Source organism: Aquarana catesbeiana, linkage group LG03 (genome assembly GCF_042186555.1).
Source record: "Aquarana catesbeiana isolate 2022-GZ linkage group LG03, ASM4218655v1, whole genome shotgun sequence".
Taxonomy (NCBI): Eukaryota; Metazoa; Chordata; class Amphibia; order Anura; family Ranidae; genus Aquarana; species Aquarana catesbeiana.
This window is the reverse complement of record NC_133326.1, coordinates 198353477-198369330: the sequence shown is the minus strand read 5'-3', so window position 1 is coordinate 198369330 and position 15854 is coordinate 198353477. Positions and strand designations below refer to the sequence as shown.

The 15854-nt window shown below is 45.3% G+C and overlaps 1 protein-coding gene across 2 annotated transcripts in view; it reads right to left on the bottom strand.

The window, feature by feature from the left end:
* The window catches only part of GRAMD4 (GRAM domain containing 4), a 206808-nt gene that overhangs the window by 115317 nt on the left and 75637 nt on the right, over positions 1 to 15854 (bottom strand). For both annotated transcript variants that reach the window (XM_073619708.1, XM_073619709.1), the window contains one exon: positions 3649 to 3769. In XM_073619708.1, coding sequence (XP_073475809.1) covers positions 3649 to 3769 — 121 coding nt within the window. The remainder of the gene's footprint in view (positions 1 to 3648; positions 3770 to 15854) is intronic.

Sequence of the window (15854 nt, the reverse complement as noted above, 5' to 3'; positions counted from 1 at the left end):
GGGCCTGTTCAAACCTTTGCCTGTACCTGATAGACCCTGGAAAATGATTTCCATGGATTTTATTGTGGAGCTTCCATGTTCTGAGGGGTGTTCAGCCATCTTTGTGGTGGTGGACCATTTAACCAAGATGGCCCATTTTCTTCCTTTAAAGGGAACTCCATCTGCCATCGAAACTGCCAGCATATTTATTAAGGAAATCATCAGACTACATGGAGTCCCTGTAAACATAGTTTCTGATAGAGGGGTACAATTCACCTCACGTTTTTGGAGAGCCCTGTGTGAAACCCTGAAAATTGAACTGGCCTTGTCCTCGGCCTATCATCCTCAAACTAATGGGCAGACAGAGAGGACCAATCAGACCCTTGAACAGTACATCAGATGCTTTACATCCTTCACACAAGACGATTGGGTATCCCTGCTGCCTCTAGCAGAATTTGCTTACAACAACGCCAAACATTCAGCCACCGGGCAATCCCCTTTTTTCGCTAATTATGGCTTCCATTTAACCTTTCTACCCAATTTCCTTCCAGAGTCTTCAGTTCCGGCAGTGCAGAGTACAGTGGATTTCCTCAGTCACAACAATCAGATGTTGCAAGAAGCAGTGTCCAAGGCCCAGGCAGACAGCAAGAGAGTCTTTGATCGAAAAAGAAGAGGGGAGTTGAAGTTACAGCTCGGTGATCAGGTATGGCATTCTACCAACAATATCAAGTTAGCATGTCCTTCTAAGAAGTTGGCACCTAGATTTATGGGACCTTTTCCGGTTAAGAGGAGAATTAATGAGGTATCTTATGAACTGTCTTTGCCTGATTCCCTCAAGATTCACCCGGTATTTCATGTATCTCTGCTTAAACCTGCTGTATCTGATCCCTTCCCTGGTAGAGGAACTAGACCCCCTGAACCTATCTTAATTGATGGCAGTGAAGAATTTGAGGTTGAGGCTATTCTTGACTGTAGAAGAAGACAAGGACAAAACCAATTCCTAATTAAATGGAAAGGTTACGGCCCAGAAAGTAACTCGTGGGAACCAGACAGTTTGCGCCTATTTCTCTACCCATCCTGAGAAAAGAAGGCTTATGGGCATCCGGAGGCTGCCCTTTGGGGGGGGGGGGGGGGGGGCAATGTCAGGGATCTACCAGCACCAGACCTGGGCGTTTGCATGCGCCGACGCGCCCCTGTTCAAACAGTGCAACAAACTTCTGTTCCCCTGTTGCATGGGTGCGTTGCTGCTTCGTCTCAGCTCTGTGATTCCGTTAACCTGCACCTGATTGATCGTTACCTGATTTGACCCGGCTTGTCTGACCATCCATCCCGCTCCAATCCGACCCGGCCTGCCTGACTATTCTGCTGCTTCTGCCAAATACCGTTGCCGACCTCTGCCTGCCTACCGACTCTGCCTGCCGTTATTGCCTGTCTCACTTACCTGCTGACCCGGACTGTCTGACCTTGCTTGTGCCTGCTGTTTGCTCCTTGCTGTTGCACCTTCAGCTCCAGCTGCATCTCCAGTGTTCCAGCCTGCTGCTCCCAGTTACCACCTTACCTGCAGTCCAGCCATCCCTGGAGGGATCTCCACCCTGCTCCAGCATCAGAGACTCTACTTCAACAGGCACTCCTACCCCACTGTGCTCAGGAGACCACTGTCCCCACTCCAGTGGCTCCTGAACCAGCGTTGTATGAGAGGTCTTCTCCTACAAGTCAGGCTCTACTACCAGGTACCTAACACATACACACACTATTTTCCCTAATAATTCCCCTTATTTACCAGTAGCGTTATTTTCCCGCAATGCCCTCCTTTAATTTAATTTCATCTTTTATGCATATTAATCTGTTAAAAATATGAATTAAATGTATAACTAAGTAATTTCTATTTTATCTGAAAGCGCAGATAATTATAATGGGTTACAGCCGATCGGTTAATAGCCACCATGGAGCCTTCTTAGGAGTCTTCCTATATACCCATCAATCTCAGGGGTTGGGGTATATAACCCTTTAACACTGTGGTAACATGGAAATGTGTATTTACAACATCCACAGTATAAAAAGGGGACTAGAGCAATATGGCTGATGAATGTGTGTTATTATCGGGCGTCAGCAAAATGGCTGCCTTATGCATCCCTATGTGAATCTAAGGGAAAAGGACCGCTGCAATGTTTCTCTATAGCGGACCACGACAAAATGGCCTCCGCTATTGTTCACTATTGCTATTGTATTTGGAAGCATTTTCACCACGCTCACCTTCCCTGAGGAAGTCACGAGGTTGGTGACGTAATGCATGGGAGGAGCCAGGTGATGCAGACGACACCGAGTACCTATTTGCGGCTGTATTGTAAAGTTTAGGGCACATATACTTGGTTGTTAATGTAAGTGCATGTCTTAATAAAAGTTGGCTGATTATACATGCTACACTATGGATACCAACCTGTGTTTGAGTGTCTGGGAGCCAAGGAGAGGAGATGGAGGGTCCCTTAAAGACACCACAGAGGGAAGTACCCACCATAAAGGATAACAGCATTGAAGGAATAATATATCCATACATACCACTGGAGGGTCCAAGCGTATTTGACCTAACATATGTTTAAGTCCACTCTATAAGGTGAGAGCATTGGATTGAAGGTGGTGGGAGCACTTTGTACATGACAATGGGGTCACATCATCTCATTTGCACACGGAATGGAGGAGTCGTCCAAGAGGAAATTGCATTCTGGGATTTTTTTTCAAATAGGAGCTTTATAACAGTCTTTCTATTGACTTTGTTTATATTACTCTAATGGTGATTTAAAATGCTGATTATATATTTAGAATATTTGTAGTGTTTTTTTTTTTTATTCATTTTTGTACTCCATTTTGTACTCATTTTGGTCACATATTCACATTTTTATTGAGCTTACACATTAGATAGAGTCACATATCTCACAGATAAATTGAAAGGGAGAGCCGCATTATCTCCTATTTACCATCTTTAAAGAGGTTCTTCACCCTGAAAACAAATAATTTAAAGTCAGCAGCTACAAATACTGTAGCTGCTGACTTTTAATAAATCGGATACTTTCCTGTCCAGGGATCCAGTGCAGTCCTCGCCTGAGCCAGCTACTCGTCTGTCTTTGGGCCCAGGTACTGCATGTTTAGTTTGCGAAGCTGGCTGTGACTGCTGGTGGCTTCTGTTAGAAAAGTGTACATTTGAGGGAAAAAAAAAAAAAAATTCCATTCCTTTGAATTTTCCCATCACTGAAGTCGAAAACTAATGTCAATTTGACCCCACTAATGATTAGCACAATGAATGAACATTCTTCCAACAAAAAATTTGAATGAAATTCTACTAGTGTATACCCAGCGTAAACTAGCAAACACAAGCTCTCAACGCATGTCAGGGTATTAACTGGAGTATTAATCTACATTATCTCTGTAGCCATTGGTCATAAAAATTTTTAAAAAAGGCAGGTGTGGTAGGAGGAACTGTCAATGCAACCACTGAAAGTGCAGTCCTAAGCCTCAGAATACAGATGAGGTATAAAGAGAATAAATAGTCCATAAACCCAAGTGAAAGGGCAACTCCTGGATCCAGAAAATCAGTGAGGTGTGGAAGGAGGGAAATGTCCATGCCAAGTCAGGAGGACACAGAAAATCAACACGAAACAAATGGCATATTGTTACCTTGCCTTGGCCAAATCATTCACTTTTTGTTCCAGCTCTAGCCTCTTTATCCTTTCTTTTTCCAGCTCCTGCTTCATTGTTTCAACATTAGTCTCTTCCCGTAGCTTCCGGAGCTCTTCCTCTGTGTCAAAGCAAAAAGAAAATAGCAATTAAAATCACTTCGATGGAACCACTTATGTTACCAGTTATGCATCACAGCCCCCCATTAAAAGACTGCTGTATGGATTTTAAATCCCTGAAGATATTGTCCAGGACACATGGACACTTGCTTTAATGAAAATAGTAAAGTGTGTTTTTTCGTTTGTAAGCATCTAACCCACTTGAAAGTTGAAATCCTGAATACCTGTTATAACTGACCGAAGGACATTATATAAAATTCATCACATTACCCAAGAGCTTATCAAATCAAATTTTGATAGTCTATAGCTTACACCAATTTAAGGCTCCGTTCATATCTTGGCGTTCTGAATCGCGTCACCCCAATCACGGCACAATTTTGTCACGATTCGCGGGGCGACACCTCTTGTACTCCTTATGGGCGACAGGCGTCCCACAATTCTATTTGCGTCATTTTGCCGCCCGACGAATCTCTGCAAAAATCGCGTCACGATTGGAGTTCCATTGGAAGTAACAGTGAACGCGTGGGCATCCTGCAATTTTCCGCCATTTCAGAACGCCAAGATGTAAACGGAGCCTCAAGCATAAAAGAGTGGCTGAAATTTAAAACAGAAAAATCAGCAAAATGAGAGACAAATCTTACCAACTGCAACTTATGTTTTTTGTGCAGTTTTTAATTTCAGCTACACTCCGGCTCCGTACTACCAGGCTACTTTCAGACTGGGGCGCTGGGGGTGTCGCCACTTTACCATAGTTTTGGCGGAGGCTTTTAACACCCGCTAGCGGCCAAAAAAGGGTTAAAACTGCCCGCAAAGCGGCGCTGCAACAGCGCTGCTCATTGATATAAAATGTGCAGGGGCGATTTAGGAGCGGTGTATACATCGCTCCTACAGCGCTGCAAAGATACGGCTTACACAACTTTTTTTTACCGTCCTGCCAGAGCACCGCTCCAGTCTTAAAGTACTCGGGCTTTCACACTGGAGTGGGAGGAGAGGCTCTTTACGGGCGCTATTTTTAGCGCAATAGCGTCTGTAAAGCGCCTCAGTGTGAAAGCAGCCTTAGGCATTTTGGAAACATAGGCAGAATTCTGCCGGTGATTTCAAATTGCAGAGCAATTCTGCCAAGACTGTAGCCCCTCCCTCTACGCCACTTCCCCTCACCGCCAACATTTTTTTGATTTGTTTATGGTGTACCCAGTGGAATTGCATATACCTTGAGGTACTGAGGTTTTAAATAAAACCTAATGGTAATACACTAATGTAATACACTACTGAAGCAGAGGAGGCAGCAAGCAGGAAAAGCAGACAGCCCCTAAGCGCATACTGACCATCTCATACTATAAGGGGTCACATCAAATCTGGTAAGTGGCGCTCACTAAGGGTGGAAGGTGGAGGCAGTTACAAGAAATTTATGGCTGAAAGAGTGAAGGAGCACTTTAGGTCAGCACTGCAAGCAGTGTATGCACATTTGTTGATCATAAATGCACTTTAAAGACTTTGATGGATATGGACAATATTGAACTGAATTATATGCACCGATTCACATTGCAATTGGACACATTTGCTTATAGTTGATTTATTCGCTTTGGATATTGCACAATTATTTCAGTGCTTTATTGTATGGCAACACTGCACAATATTTATTTATGGTTTATTGCACAATATTAATATAATTTCACTTGTATTGTTTGCACTTTACAAAGCAGCATTGGATTATTAATAACATTGTTTACTACTGTCCAAAAAGAATAGGGGTGCTTAGCAGCTGTACAATATATAGGCAAGATATTATCCAGGAGGCACCGAATATGGTAATTGTTCTATCCCCCACACCAATAAAACCTGAATTATAGCTTCTTTCCAGCCTACATGCACTTTTCAGTGTATAATTTCAGCAATGCCAAGATAAGCACACTCCTGTGCATGCGCAGGAGTGACACGATCTAGGCCCAGCCATTGAAAACAAAAGATCTGTAACCAGAAGACAACCACCTGAAGAGGTCAGTGGCTAGTAAGGGAGCTATGGGACACTGCAGCACTGGAGAGAAAAATAGGATTTTTAAATACAGCTTACCTATAAAATCCTTTTCTTGAGAATACATCACGGGACACAGAGGCTTGGTAATTACTTAGTGGGTTAAATAGTACCTTCAGGTGATTGGACACTGGTAACCCTAATTACAAGGCGAGTTCTTCCCCTATCTATCCCCTCCCATATGGAGAGTACCTCAGTTTTGTAGCAAAGCAATAAATTCCCTTAACGCATAATCCCGAAGAGGGGCGGGAGCTCTGTGTCCAGTGATGTATTCCCAAGAAAAGGATTTTACAGGTAAGCTGCATTTAAAAATCCTATTTTCTTGTTCATACATCACAGAACACAGAGGCTTGGTAATTACTTAGTGGGATGTCCTAAAGCAATGCCGAAATTGAGGGGAGGGAGACACAGATCTGAAAATACATTGACCGCCAATGGACAAGAGGATCTATACTGCTGCCTGCAGCACACTGCACCCAAAGGTGGCATCCTCATGCCCTCTCACATCCACCTGATACAATCTAGTGAATGTATGGACTGAAGACCAAGTTGCAGCCTTGCAGATCTGAGCCATGGAGGCCTGGTGATGCACTGCCCATGAAGCACTTTTCACTCTAGTTGAGTGTGCCTTAACCTGAAAAGGAGGAATCTTCTTCTTTATACCATAGGCCTGAATAATAACTTGCCGAATCCATCTGGAAATGGTAGATTTCGACGCTGCCTGGCCCTTTCTGGGGCCTTCTGGCAGAATAAACAGACAGACAATCAGTCTTTCGTATATGAGCGGTTGTCTGCAGATAGATACTGACTGCTCTTACATCTAGAGAGTGTAACACCTCTTCCGCGGACTGCGGATCTGGAAAAAAGGACGGTAGGACCACATCTTGATTCAGATGGAATCCCGAAACCACCTTAGGTAAAAAAGTCGGGTGAGGACGCAACACCACCCAGTCTTTGTGAATAATTAAATATGGCTCTTTATAAGAAAAAGCTGCTAATTTGGATAGCCGAGAGGAAATGGCTACCAAAAAGAACCTTTTTCTTTGTCAGAAGAACTAAAGAAGCATGGTGCAATGGTTCAAAGGGTTGTTCTTGCAAAATGGACAAAACCAAATTCAGATCTCTTGGGCACACAAGGAGGTTTGACTGGTGGATTCAAGCCCAGTGCCCCCTGAACAAAGACCCGGAGCAGGGAATGTGAGGCAAGTGGCCTTTGAAAGAATACTGATAAGGCCGAGATCTGGACCTTGATAATGCCAAGTCGTGGCCACCAGAATGACCAACTTTACTTCCCTTTTGACCCTCCGAAGGAACCGCAGAAGAAGCGGATTTGGAGGAAAGGCATAGATCAGAGAGTACCGATCCCATGGAATCGTTAAGGCATCTGACCCTTGTGCTAGCAGATCCTTTGTTCTTGACACAAAGCTGTCCAATCTTTTGTTGAAACTGGACGCAAACAGGTCTACATCTGGGGTACACCAATTTTGAAATATGGTCTGAAATATGTCAGGGTGTAGAGACCATTCTCCTGGACACAGCTGCTAGCGGCTTAGAAAATCTGCCTGCTAATTTTCTACCCCTGGAATAAAGACCGCAGACAGGCAAGGAATATGCCTTTCTGCCCAGAAAAAAAAAATGTGATTCACCTCCTTTTGGGCATCCAGGCTCCTGGTGCCTCCTTGGTGATTGATATAAGCCACAGCCGTGGCATTGTCAGACTGTATCCGGACAGGATGACCCTGTAGTCTGAAAGTCCAGACCTTGAGGGCTAGATGAATTGCCCGAATTTCCAGAATGTTGATGGGCAAGAGCCTTTCGGCTCTGGACCATCTTCCCTGGGTGGAAGCTTCTTCCAGAACTGCTCCCCAGCCTATTAGGCTGGCATCTGTGGTTACGAGTTCCCAAGTAACTGGGACAAAGGACTTTCCTTTTAGAAGATTCTTGGTCAGTAACCACCAATTGAGGCTCTGGCGCACCCCTGGGAATAGGCATATTGAAAGATCCAAGGCTTGAACCCTCTTGGTCCAGGCAGAGAGGATGCTGCTTTGTAAAGGCCTCGAGTGAAACTGGGCATAAGGGACAGCCTCGAAAGAGGCGACCATTTTCCCCAATAGTCTCATACATAGTCGGATGGAGGGATTTCTCCTTGCTGAGACTACCCGGACCAAATCTTTTATGGCCCTGGCTTTTGATCTGGTTAAGAACACTCTGCTTGGACTAGGTCTATGACCATGCCCAAATACTCCAGCCTTTTTAGGGGCTGCAAGGAGGATTTCTCTAGATTGAGGACTCAGCCTAGGTACTCTTAAGTACTTTACTGTGCAGAGCACATTGTGGCTTAGGCATGTTATGGACTGTTCTATGAGTAGCAAATCATCCAGATAAGCTGTCACAGTTATGCCCTGTGCCCTTAGATTTGCCAGGGGCGGGGCTAGAACTTTTGTGAACACTCGAGGAGCAGTAGCAAGGCCAAAAAGGAAGGGCCACAAATTGAAAGTGGCACCGATCCACCGCAAATCTTAGGAAACTTTGGTGAGCGGGAAATATTGGCACATGCAGATATGTATCTTTGATGTCTATTGATGCCAGGAATTCTCCCCCCTGAAGGTGGAGACTACTGAGCGGAAAGTCTCCATGCGGAAAGGACGAATGTCTAGAAATTGATTCAGGTCTTTTAGATCCAAAATAGGTCTGACATCTCCGGTTTTGGAACCGTAAAGAGGTTTGAGTAGAACCCCGAGCATTGCTCTTCCGGGGCCACCTCTATAAATTACCCCTTGGGATAACAGACGTTCTAAGGCCAGAAGGGCCTTTTTTCCCTGGATCCCTGGAGACTCTTGACCTTAGAAAACGAGATGGCAGACGCTCCTGGAACTCTAGCTTGTAGCCCAGAGACACCGTGGAGGCTACCCATCTCTCCTGAATCTCTTCCCGCCAGGCGCCTGCAAACTGCAGGAGCCTCCCCCCCCCACTCGGTCGAGTGGGGGCGACCCTTCATTGGGAGGCTTCGGGGTTCTGTTTACCAGATCTTGGACCCCAAGGTTTCTTTTGCCCTTGGGCTTGACTTTGGACCTTTCCCCTAGTATTTGATTGGGGAGGCCGTCGCCACTGCCTGGAGGATGAGGCTCCAGGGGCTGGGGACAGAGAACGTCTACTCTTCCTTTTGACCGGTAACAACGTGGTTTCACCCCCGGTAATCGGAACCCAGTTAAATATTTTTTGCATTAAGCCTCAGCTGCCCAATGTTTAAGCCAAAGAGACCTGCACATGTGTACCAGCAGGAGAGTGAGGCGAGATGCTTGCTGAGCAGAATCCATAATGGCTTCAACCATAAAGCACAAGGCTTTAGGAAGGTCTGCATAAACCTCGGCCTCCTCAGTGGAAAGGAGGCTAAGCACCTGCTTCATTTGTTCCTTGAGGAACTGGCACATGGCAATTGCTGCGACCATAGGCTGGACCACAGCTCCCGCCACAGAGAAAGAGGCTTTAAATAAAGTTTCCAGCTTTTTTGTCAGTTGGATTCTTAAACCCTTGAGCATTGTCCACAGGACAGGTCAGGCTCTTATTTACACAAGAAACAGCCACATCTATGGCTGGGACTCCCATTTCTTGGTGAAACTTTCCTCCACCAGATAAAGCATAGAAAACCTTTTAGGAGGAGAAAATAAATTATCTAGGTGACCCCAGTCCTCAAACAATTTATCCAGTAAAGGATGAGTTGGGAAGGCGTACGTGGAGGGATTTCCAGGACCCCAGGGAGGAAACAGGGGATAGGACAGCCTCAGCAGAGGGCAATCTGTATGTGGAACACACCAATTCAGTATAGTATTGCACCTGCACTTTGAGGGCCTGGGAGGTAGAAGAGAGATTCTCCTCTTCCCCAATTCGTCCGACTGCGCCTAAACACTATCCTCAGATAGGGATATTTCCTCATTATCAGAATGCTCTTCTGATAGGGAACCCAAAGCAGAGGGAATTTTTTAAGGAAGCTGTGACAAAGGGTAGCAAACCTTCCTTCTAAACCATCCAATGCAGCTTTCAAAGCATCTTCTGTGACATAAACAGGGACTGAAACATTGGGAGAGGCTGCAAAACCTAACAGGGGTAGAGACTCATCCTGTCAGGCTGTCTCCAGTCTTGCAGGGGGGGGGGTATCCTGCAGGCATGTCCAGAACCCCTAGATGTAGGAGGTGATTTTTTGGTGCCTCTTTTACCTCCCTCTGAAGCCCTCTTACGAGGAGACATAGTCCTAAGCTACAAAGCAGAGGTACTATTGTAAAGTGCAATCACTGTTGTGTTATATAGTCTTACAATTAGCTAAAAACTGCACAACCTGATGCCGAGTAGGTGTCTTAGGTTTGCCAGGATCTGATCCATTGAGATGCTTACTGCCCACAGCTCTGTGTCCCACCGCTTACAGGAGCTCTGGCGCCTTGGGCTTTAAAAAAAAAAAAAAAAACAGGCGCTTTGCGCCGCCGTGCACGGCACCGCAACCACATCCCCCCACCTTCCCCGCCGACCCGGCCGTAAAAGCGCGCACGTGTAGGACCATCATGGCGGCGGACGGGGCGAGAAAGGAGACCCCCTGAGGACTGCGTGGGACCCCCCCTTTCAGTTTATGTGGCAGAGCCAGCAGCGGAGGAGGTGAGCGGCTTCACAGAATAGCTTCACTGAGCATGTGTCCTGGAAGGCATGTAAGTATACACCAGGTCTCTTACTCCCTGTAGTGGTGGAAACCAGGTAAGACATACAAACTACTCACAGAAGATAATCCATATTGTGTAAACTTACCTTATCTCCGCCGCAGGAACTGCTGAGAACAGACAGATTCCAGCCGTCACCCATCACGGCGGGTAGCGTTGTGCCAACCTTCAGGGTTCTGGGTTCCTACTCACAGGAACCTCTTCCCTGGACCTGTAGAAGACTCTGCCAGAAACTTTTCGTGCCACTGTTATATTAGTACACCAAAGCCTGGATCCCAGAGCCCAGACCTCCAAGGAGAGACATTACAGGCAAAACCTCGTTTCTGCTTATCACGAGGCCCGGGCACCATCCATCTTAGGCGTTTTAGTATTGGCCTGAGGTATGGATCAGGTTGTATAGCTCCTAGGTCCTCGCAGAGACCATCAAACAGAGCTTTCGTCTTAGCACATCTTCAATGTGACCAACCACCTTAGACGCTGGTGAAAAAAAACTGAGGTACTCTCCATATGGGAGGGGTTATATAGGGGAGGAACTCACCTTGTAATTAGGGTTACCAGTGTCCAATCACCTGAAGGTACTATCTAACCCGCTAAGTAATTACCAAGCCTCTGTGTCCCGTGATGTATGAACAAGAAAGGAGTATAGTTCTGCTTTAACTCAAGTAGGACTTTGGCAATAACAATGTTCAAAAACCTTTAAAATTTTTCCAGTTATGAGCTACAGATCTGAAACTAAGAATAAAGGGCCGTTTTTCTGCTCTGCGTAGTTCCTAAACACAAATACTTCATGCCCACCAGAACCATATCATAATCAATGAAACACACCCAATGAATGAAGGAGGTGGACCTTTATTCATTAGATCATCCTCCATTCATAAAGCACTTTTCATTGATGGAAGCTATTGTACAGCTTCTATGAATGCAGAAGGGGGGAAGAAATGGAAAGCATAGTGAGAAAACCATAGTGAAGCATAGTGAGAAAAGTGCTTATGATAGGTCCAGATCCAGGGGACTGTATTAACCCCCAAAGCACTGGAAGATAACTACTGTGGGGGTACAGAAGATGAAAGATTTCAACTACGAAGCTGGCAGCTTCTTATTGAATGCAAGTTCTGTCCCTTGTGCTGATTTTTGGAAAAAAAAACAACTTAGGTTTAACAAATAAACTTTTGGCATTTGGCCATACTTGTTAGAATGGAACGCCAGAATGCTTTTTACACATTTCCTGGTTATTTGAAATAACCTTTCCCTGGCTGGATCACAAAGAAAAATGTATATGACAAGCAGCCAGAGCATTTTCTGTCCAGGGGAGCGGACACCCATGTCTACTGTAAGTGCAACATATTGGCTGCTCCCTTCAAATGTCTCCATGTAGCTTTTCTGTATTTTGGGGTGGGGGAGGGGGCTTTCTACATAAAAGAACTATATACTGTAAGTTCAAAATTATGTTTCATGGTCTAAAAGGGATTGGAGAAGTTTTAAGCTTCCTGCACTAGATATTTCCTAATACAAGGCACACAATAAATTACATTTGCCAGCAGCTCTTATTAGTGCTCAAGCCGATTACAGCACAGTTTTTGTTTCTAGCTATTACTACTCACTGTCAAAGGTCTTCTGAGCAAACAAAAACAAAAATTGAATAGTGGGAATATACATCAAAATACAATGCAACTCACATATTCAGGTTTACACCAACCCACGTGAATAAAATTCCCAACACCACAATACGAATGCTTAAAAAAAAAAAAAAAAAGTTGTTTGCTCACATGATTTTAAAGGCCCCCTACACCCCAAAACCAAGATGTACTAATAGCATTCCCAACTGTGTATATGAAAGAAAAATAGGACTCTTATAACAGCCTTATATATCCTTTTCTTGGAGTACATCATGGGACACAGAGCACCATAGTAATCACTATGTGGGTATATAGGCACCTTCAGGTGATGGACACTGGTATACCCAATGCAGGAAGTTCACTCCCTATATAACCTCTCCTCCTTCCAGGAATACCTCAGTTTTTGTAGCAAAGCAATATACCTAAACACCAAAGAGAGGGAAGGGACCATTGTGTCCCATGATGTACTCCAAGGATTTTACAGGTAAGGTGTTATAAAAATCCTATTTTTTTTATCGTACATCATGAGACACAGAGCACCATAGTAATCACTATGTGGGATGTCCCATAGCAATGCTATTTGAGGGGAGGGAGAGACAACCCGTAGGGCACCCCTAGACTTGAGGACTTATACTGCTGCCTGCAGTACACTGCGCCCAAAGGCGATATCCTCATGCCTCCTCACATTCACCTGATAAAACTTTGTGAATGTATGTACTAAAGACCAGGTTGCGATCTGAGCCATGGAGGCCTGGTGACGCACTGCCCAAGAAGCACTAACCGCCCTGGTAGAGTGCACTTCGACTTGAAAAGGTTGAATCTTACCCCTTGAATCATAAGTCTTATAACCTGCCGAATCCACTTGGTGACAGTGGATTTCGATGCTGCCTGTCCTTTCTTTAGGACCTTCAGGCAGAACAAATAAGACATCAGTCTTCCGAATCTGAGCAGTCATCTTTAAATAGACTTTGACTGCTCTCATCACTACATCAAGACAATGTAGTGACTTCTCTTCCCTGGAACATGGTTTCGGAAAAAACTATGGCAGGACAATATCTTGGTTCAGGCAAAAAACCTGGACGAGGGCGTAACACCACTCTGTCCTCATGAATAATCAAGTATGGCTCTTTACAAGAAAGAGCAGCCAATTCCGAAATCCTCCTTGCTGAGGATTTAGCAACCAAGAACACCAGCTTCCTTGTCCGAAGGACTAAGGGAATATGCTGTATCAGTTCAAATGGCTGTTTTTGTAACACTGACAGAACTAAGTTCAAGTTTCAAGGGCTCAAAAGGTGATTTAACTGGTGGATTAATCCGCATCACCCCCTTGCATAAAACCCCGGACTAAAGAATGTGTAGCAGGCGGTCTTTGAAATAAGACCGATAAGGCTGAGACTTGGCTCTTAATAGTACTCAAGGCCAACTACATCTCTACTCCTAATTTGTAGAAAGGCAAGAATTCTGCCTATGATAGATCTCCAAGGGTGCCAACCCTTGGATTCACACCAGGAAACCTAAGCCCTCCAGACGCTATAATATATAGTCTTGGAAGCTGGCTTCCTTGCATTAATCAAGGTAGAGATAACTGACCTGGAAAGCCCACGTTTCTTCACAATGTGGGTTTCAATAGCCAAGCCATTACATTTAGCGTTCGTAAGGTAGGCTGGAATATCTGGCCCTGTGAGAGTAGGTCTGGCCGTAGTGGAAGGGACCATGCATCCTCCACTGCCATCTTTACGATTTCTGCAAACCATGACCTTCTGGGCCACGTGAAAAAGGGAAACTAGTCAGAAGCCTTTTGCAAGGTGCTTTGGCTGACCAATTTTTTAACCACAGGGTCCTACACACATGTACTAGCACAAGTGCAAGGCGGGACACCTGGTGAATACAGTCTTCCATGGCAAAACATAGCACCCTTAGAAGTTTGGCAAATCGCGGGCCCGTTGTGCAGGGACCTTCTTAAGAGCCTGTCTAAACTGGTCCTTTAGGGACTGACAGATGCCTATTGCATCGACTGCAGGCTGAGTAACGGCCCCTGCCAATGAAAAAGGAGAATTTTAAACAGGAATTCCAACCTTTTATCTGTTGGATCTTTAAGCATTTGTGCATTGTCTACTGGCAAGTTAGGCTATTATTCACACTGGAAATCACAGCATCAACTGCTGGTACATTCCATTTTTTGGTGAATTTCTCCTCCATGGGATAGAGTGCTGTAAATCTCTTTGAGGGAGAAAATGCTTATCCGGGTTATCCCATTCAGCATAAATAAGCTTTTCAAGTAATGCATGTACAGGAAAAGGCTGTGAAGATTTTAAGGAACCTAAAGAAGACACAGAACTTTCAGCTGACTGTTAGGGGTAGCTTGAAAGAGGCATGAACCATCTCCGTAAGAGATTGCTGGTACAATCTCTCCGATTGCGAGGCTGAAAAAGGTTCGTCTACCGTTGTTTCCTCCGCAGAGGAGTAATCGGTTTGTCTTTCCTCCTGATCGCCTGAGGGTAACACGTCATCCTCTACCCACTGTTCCCTTGGTAAGGGGTCTGAGGTGGGGGAGGGGGATCTAACATGCTTCCTATCCTTTTGGATAGGGATGCGATTAAAGTCGCTAATCTTCCTTCTAGGCCCTGCAGGGCGAAGGAAAATGCATCTTCAGTCATGTATACAGGGGCTGAAATGTGAGAAGCAGCTGCACCACCAATTGTATCTCCGGAGAGGATAACAGTGTGGAATGATGTCTTTTTTGGGAGCCATAGTGCTGAGCACAAAAAGCAGAGGCACCAAGAAAAAATGCACAACTTGCTAAGTAGCCTAGCAAAAGAAAATGCCGCTAAAAAAGTTCAGCTTTAGTGCTGTATGTAAATGTTATTTCCTGTACTGGAAATGCCTGTGCAACCTTACGTGCCCACAGCACTCTTGTGTCCTGTGTGTCAGACTCCAGCTGTATAGCTGTGAAGCATCTCTGTTGTCCCCAATGCCTGCACTGTGTGCTCCTGTGTGTGACCCGCACACAGCGCCTAAGCCACGTCCCCTACGTAAACCCCCCCACCCCCCGTTAACACTAGCCATAGTCCGCGCGCGCGGACGGCATTCAACACGCTCCTTGTCAGAGCGAGAGGGGAGGAGAGGGAGGGCTGAGGCAGGAAGTTTGAAAAAACTTCTGTGGGGAATAAAGAAATAAACCTATGAAAGCTGCTGCTGCACCCCCCGAGCTACTGTTATCCCTCCCTTCCCCCAGGGGAAAAAAAAAAAAAAACCACATGCCATTTTCTGGATGAGGAATCCCCCTGGCTTGCCGAGACCACACACGTGTTGGGACTCTGAGCTGACTGAGAAGCAACGTACTAAAAAGGTATGCATTTACTCCCTGTAGTAGAGACTTTAGGCATGACAACATTTTACTTCATGGAAGAGAAAAAAAAAAAAAAACATAGGTTGACTTTTTACAGTTCCTAGGCTTCTTCCCTTACCTTATCCTCGCTGCAGGATACTGCTGTAACAGACGGATCCAAACTTCACCCATCACGGCAGGCTGCATTAGCAAACCTTCAAGGACTGGGTCCCTATTATAGGGTTTCCACTCCCTTGGACCTGTATAGCACCCCTAAGGAAAAACTTTAGGTAATGTAGCATGACCAAAAAGTCCTGGGTCCTGAGGTCCAGCCCTGCAAAGAGAGGTGTTACATTCAAAACCTTGTGCTTCGTATACGAGGCCCAGGTACCATCCACCTTGGCCTCA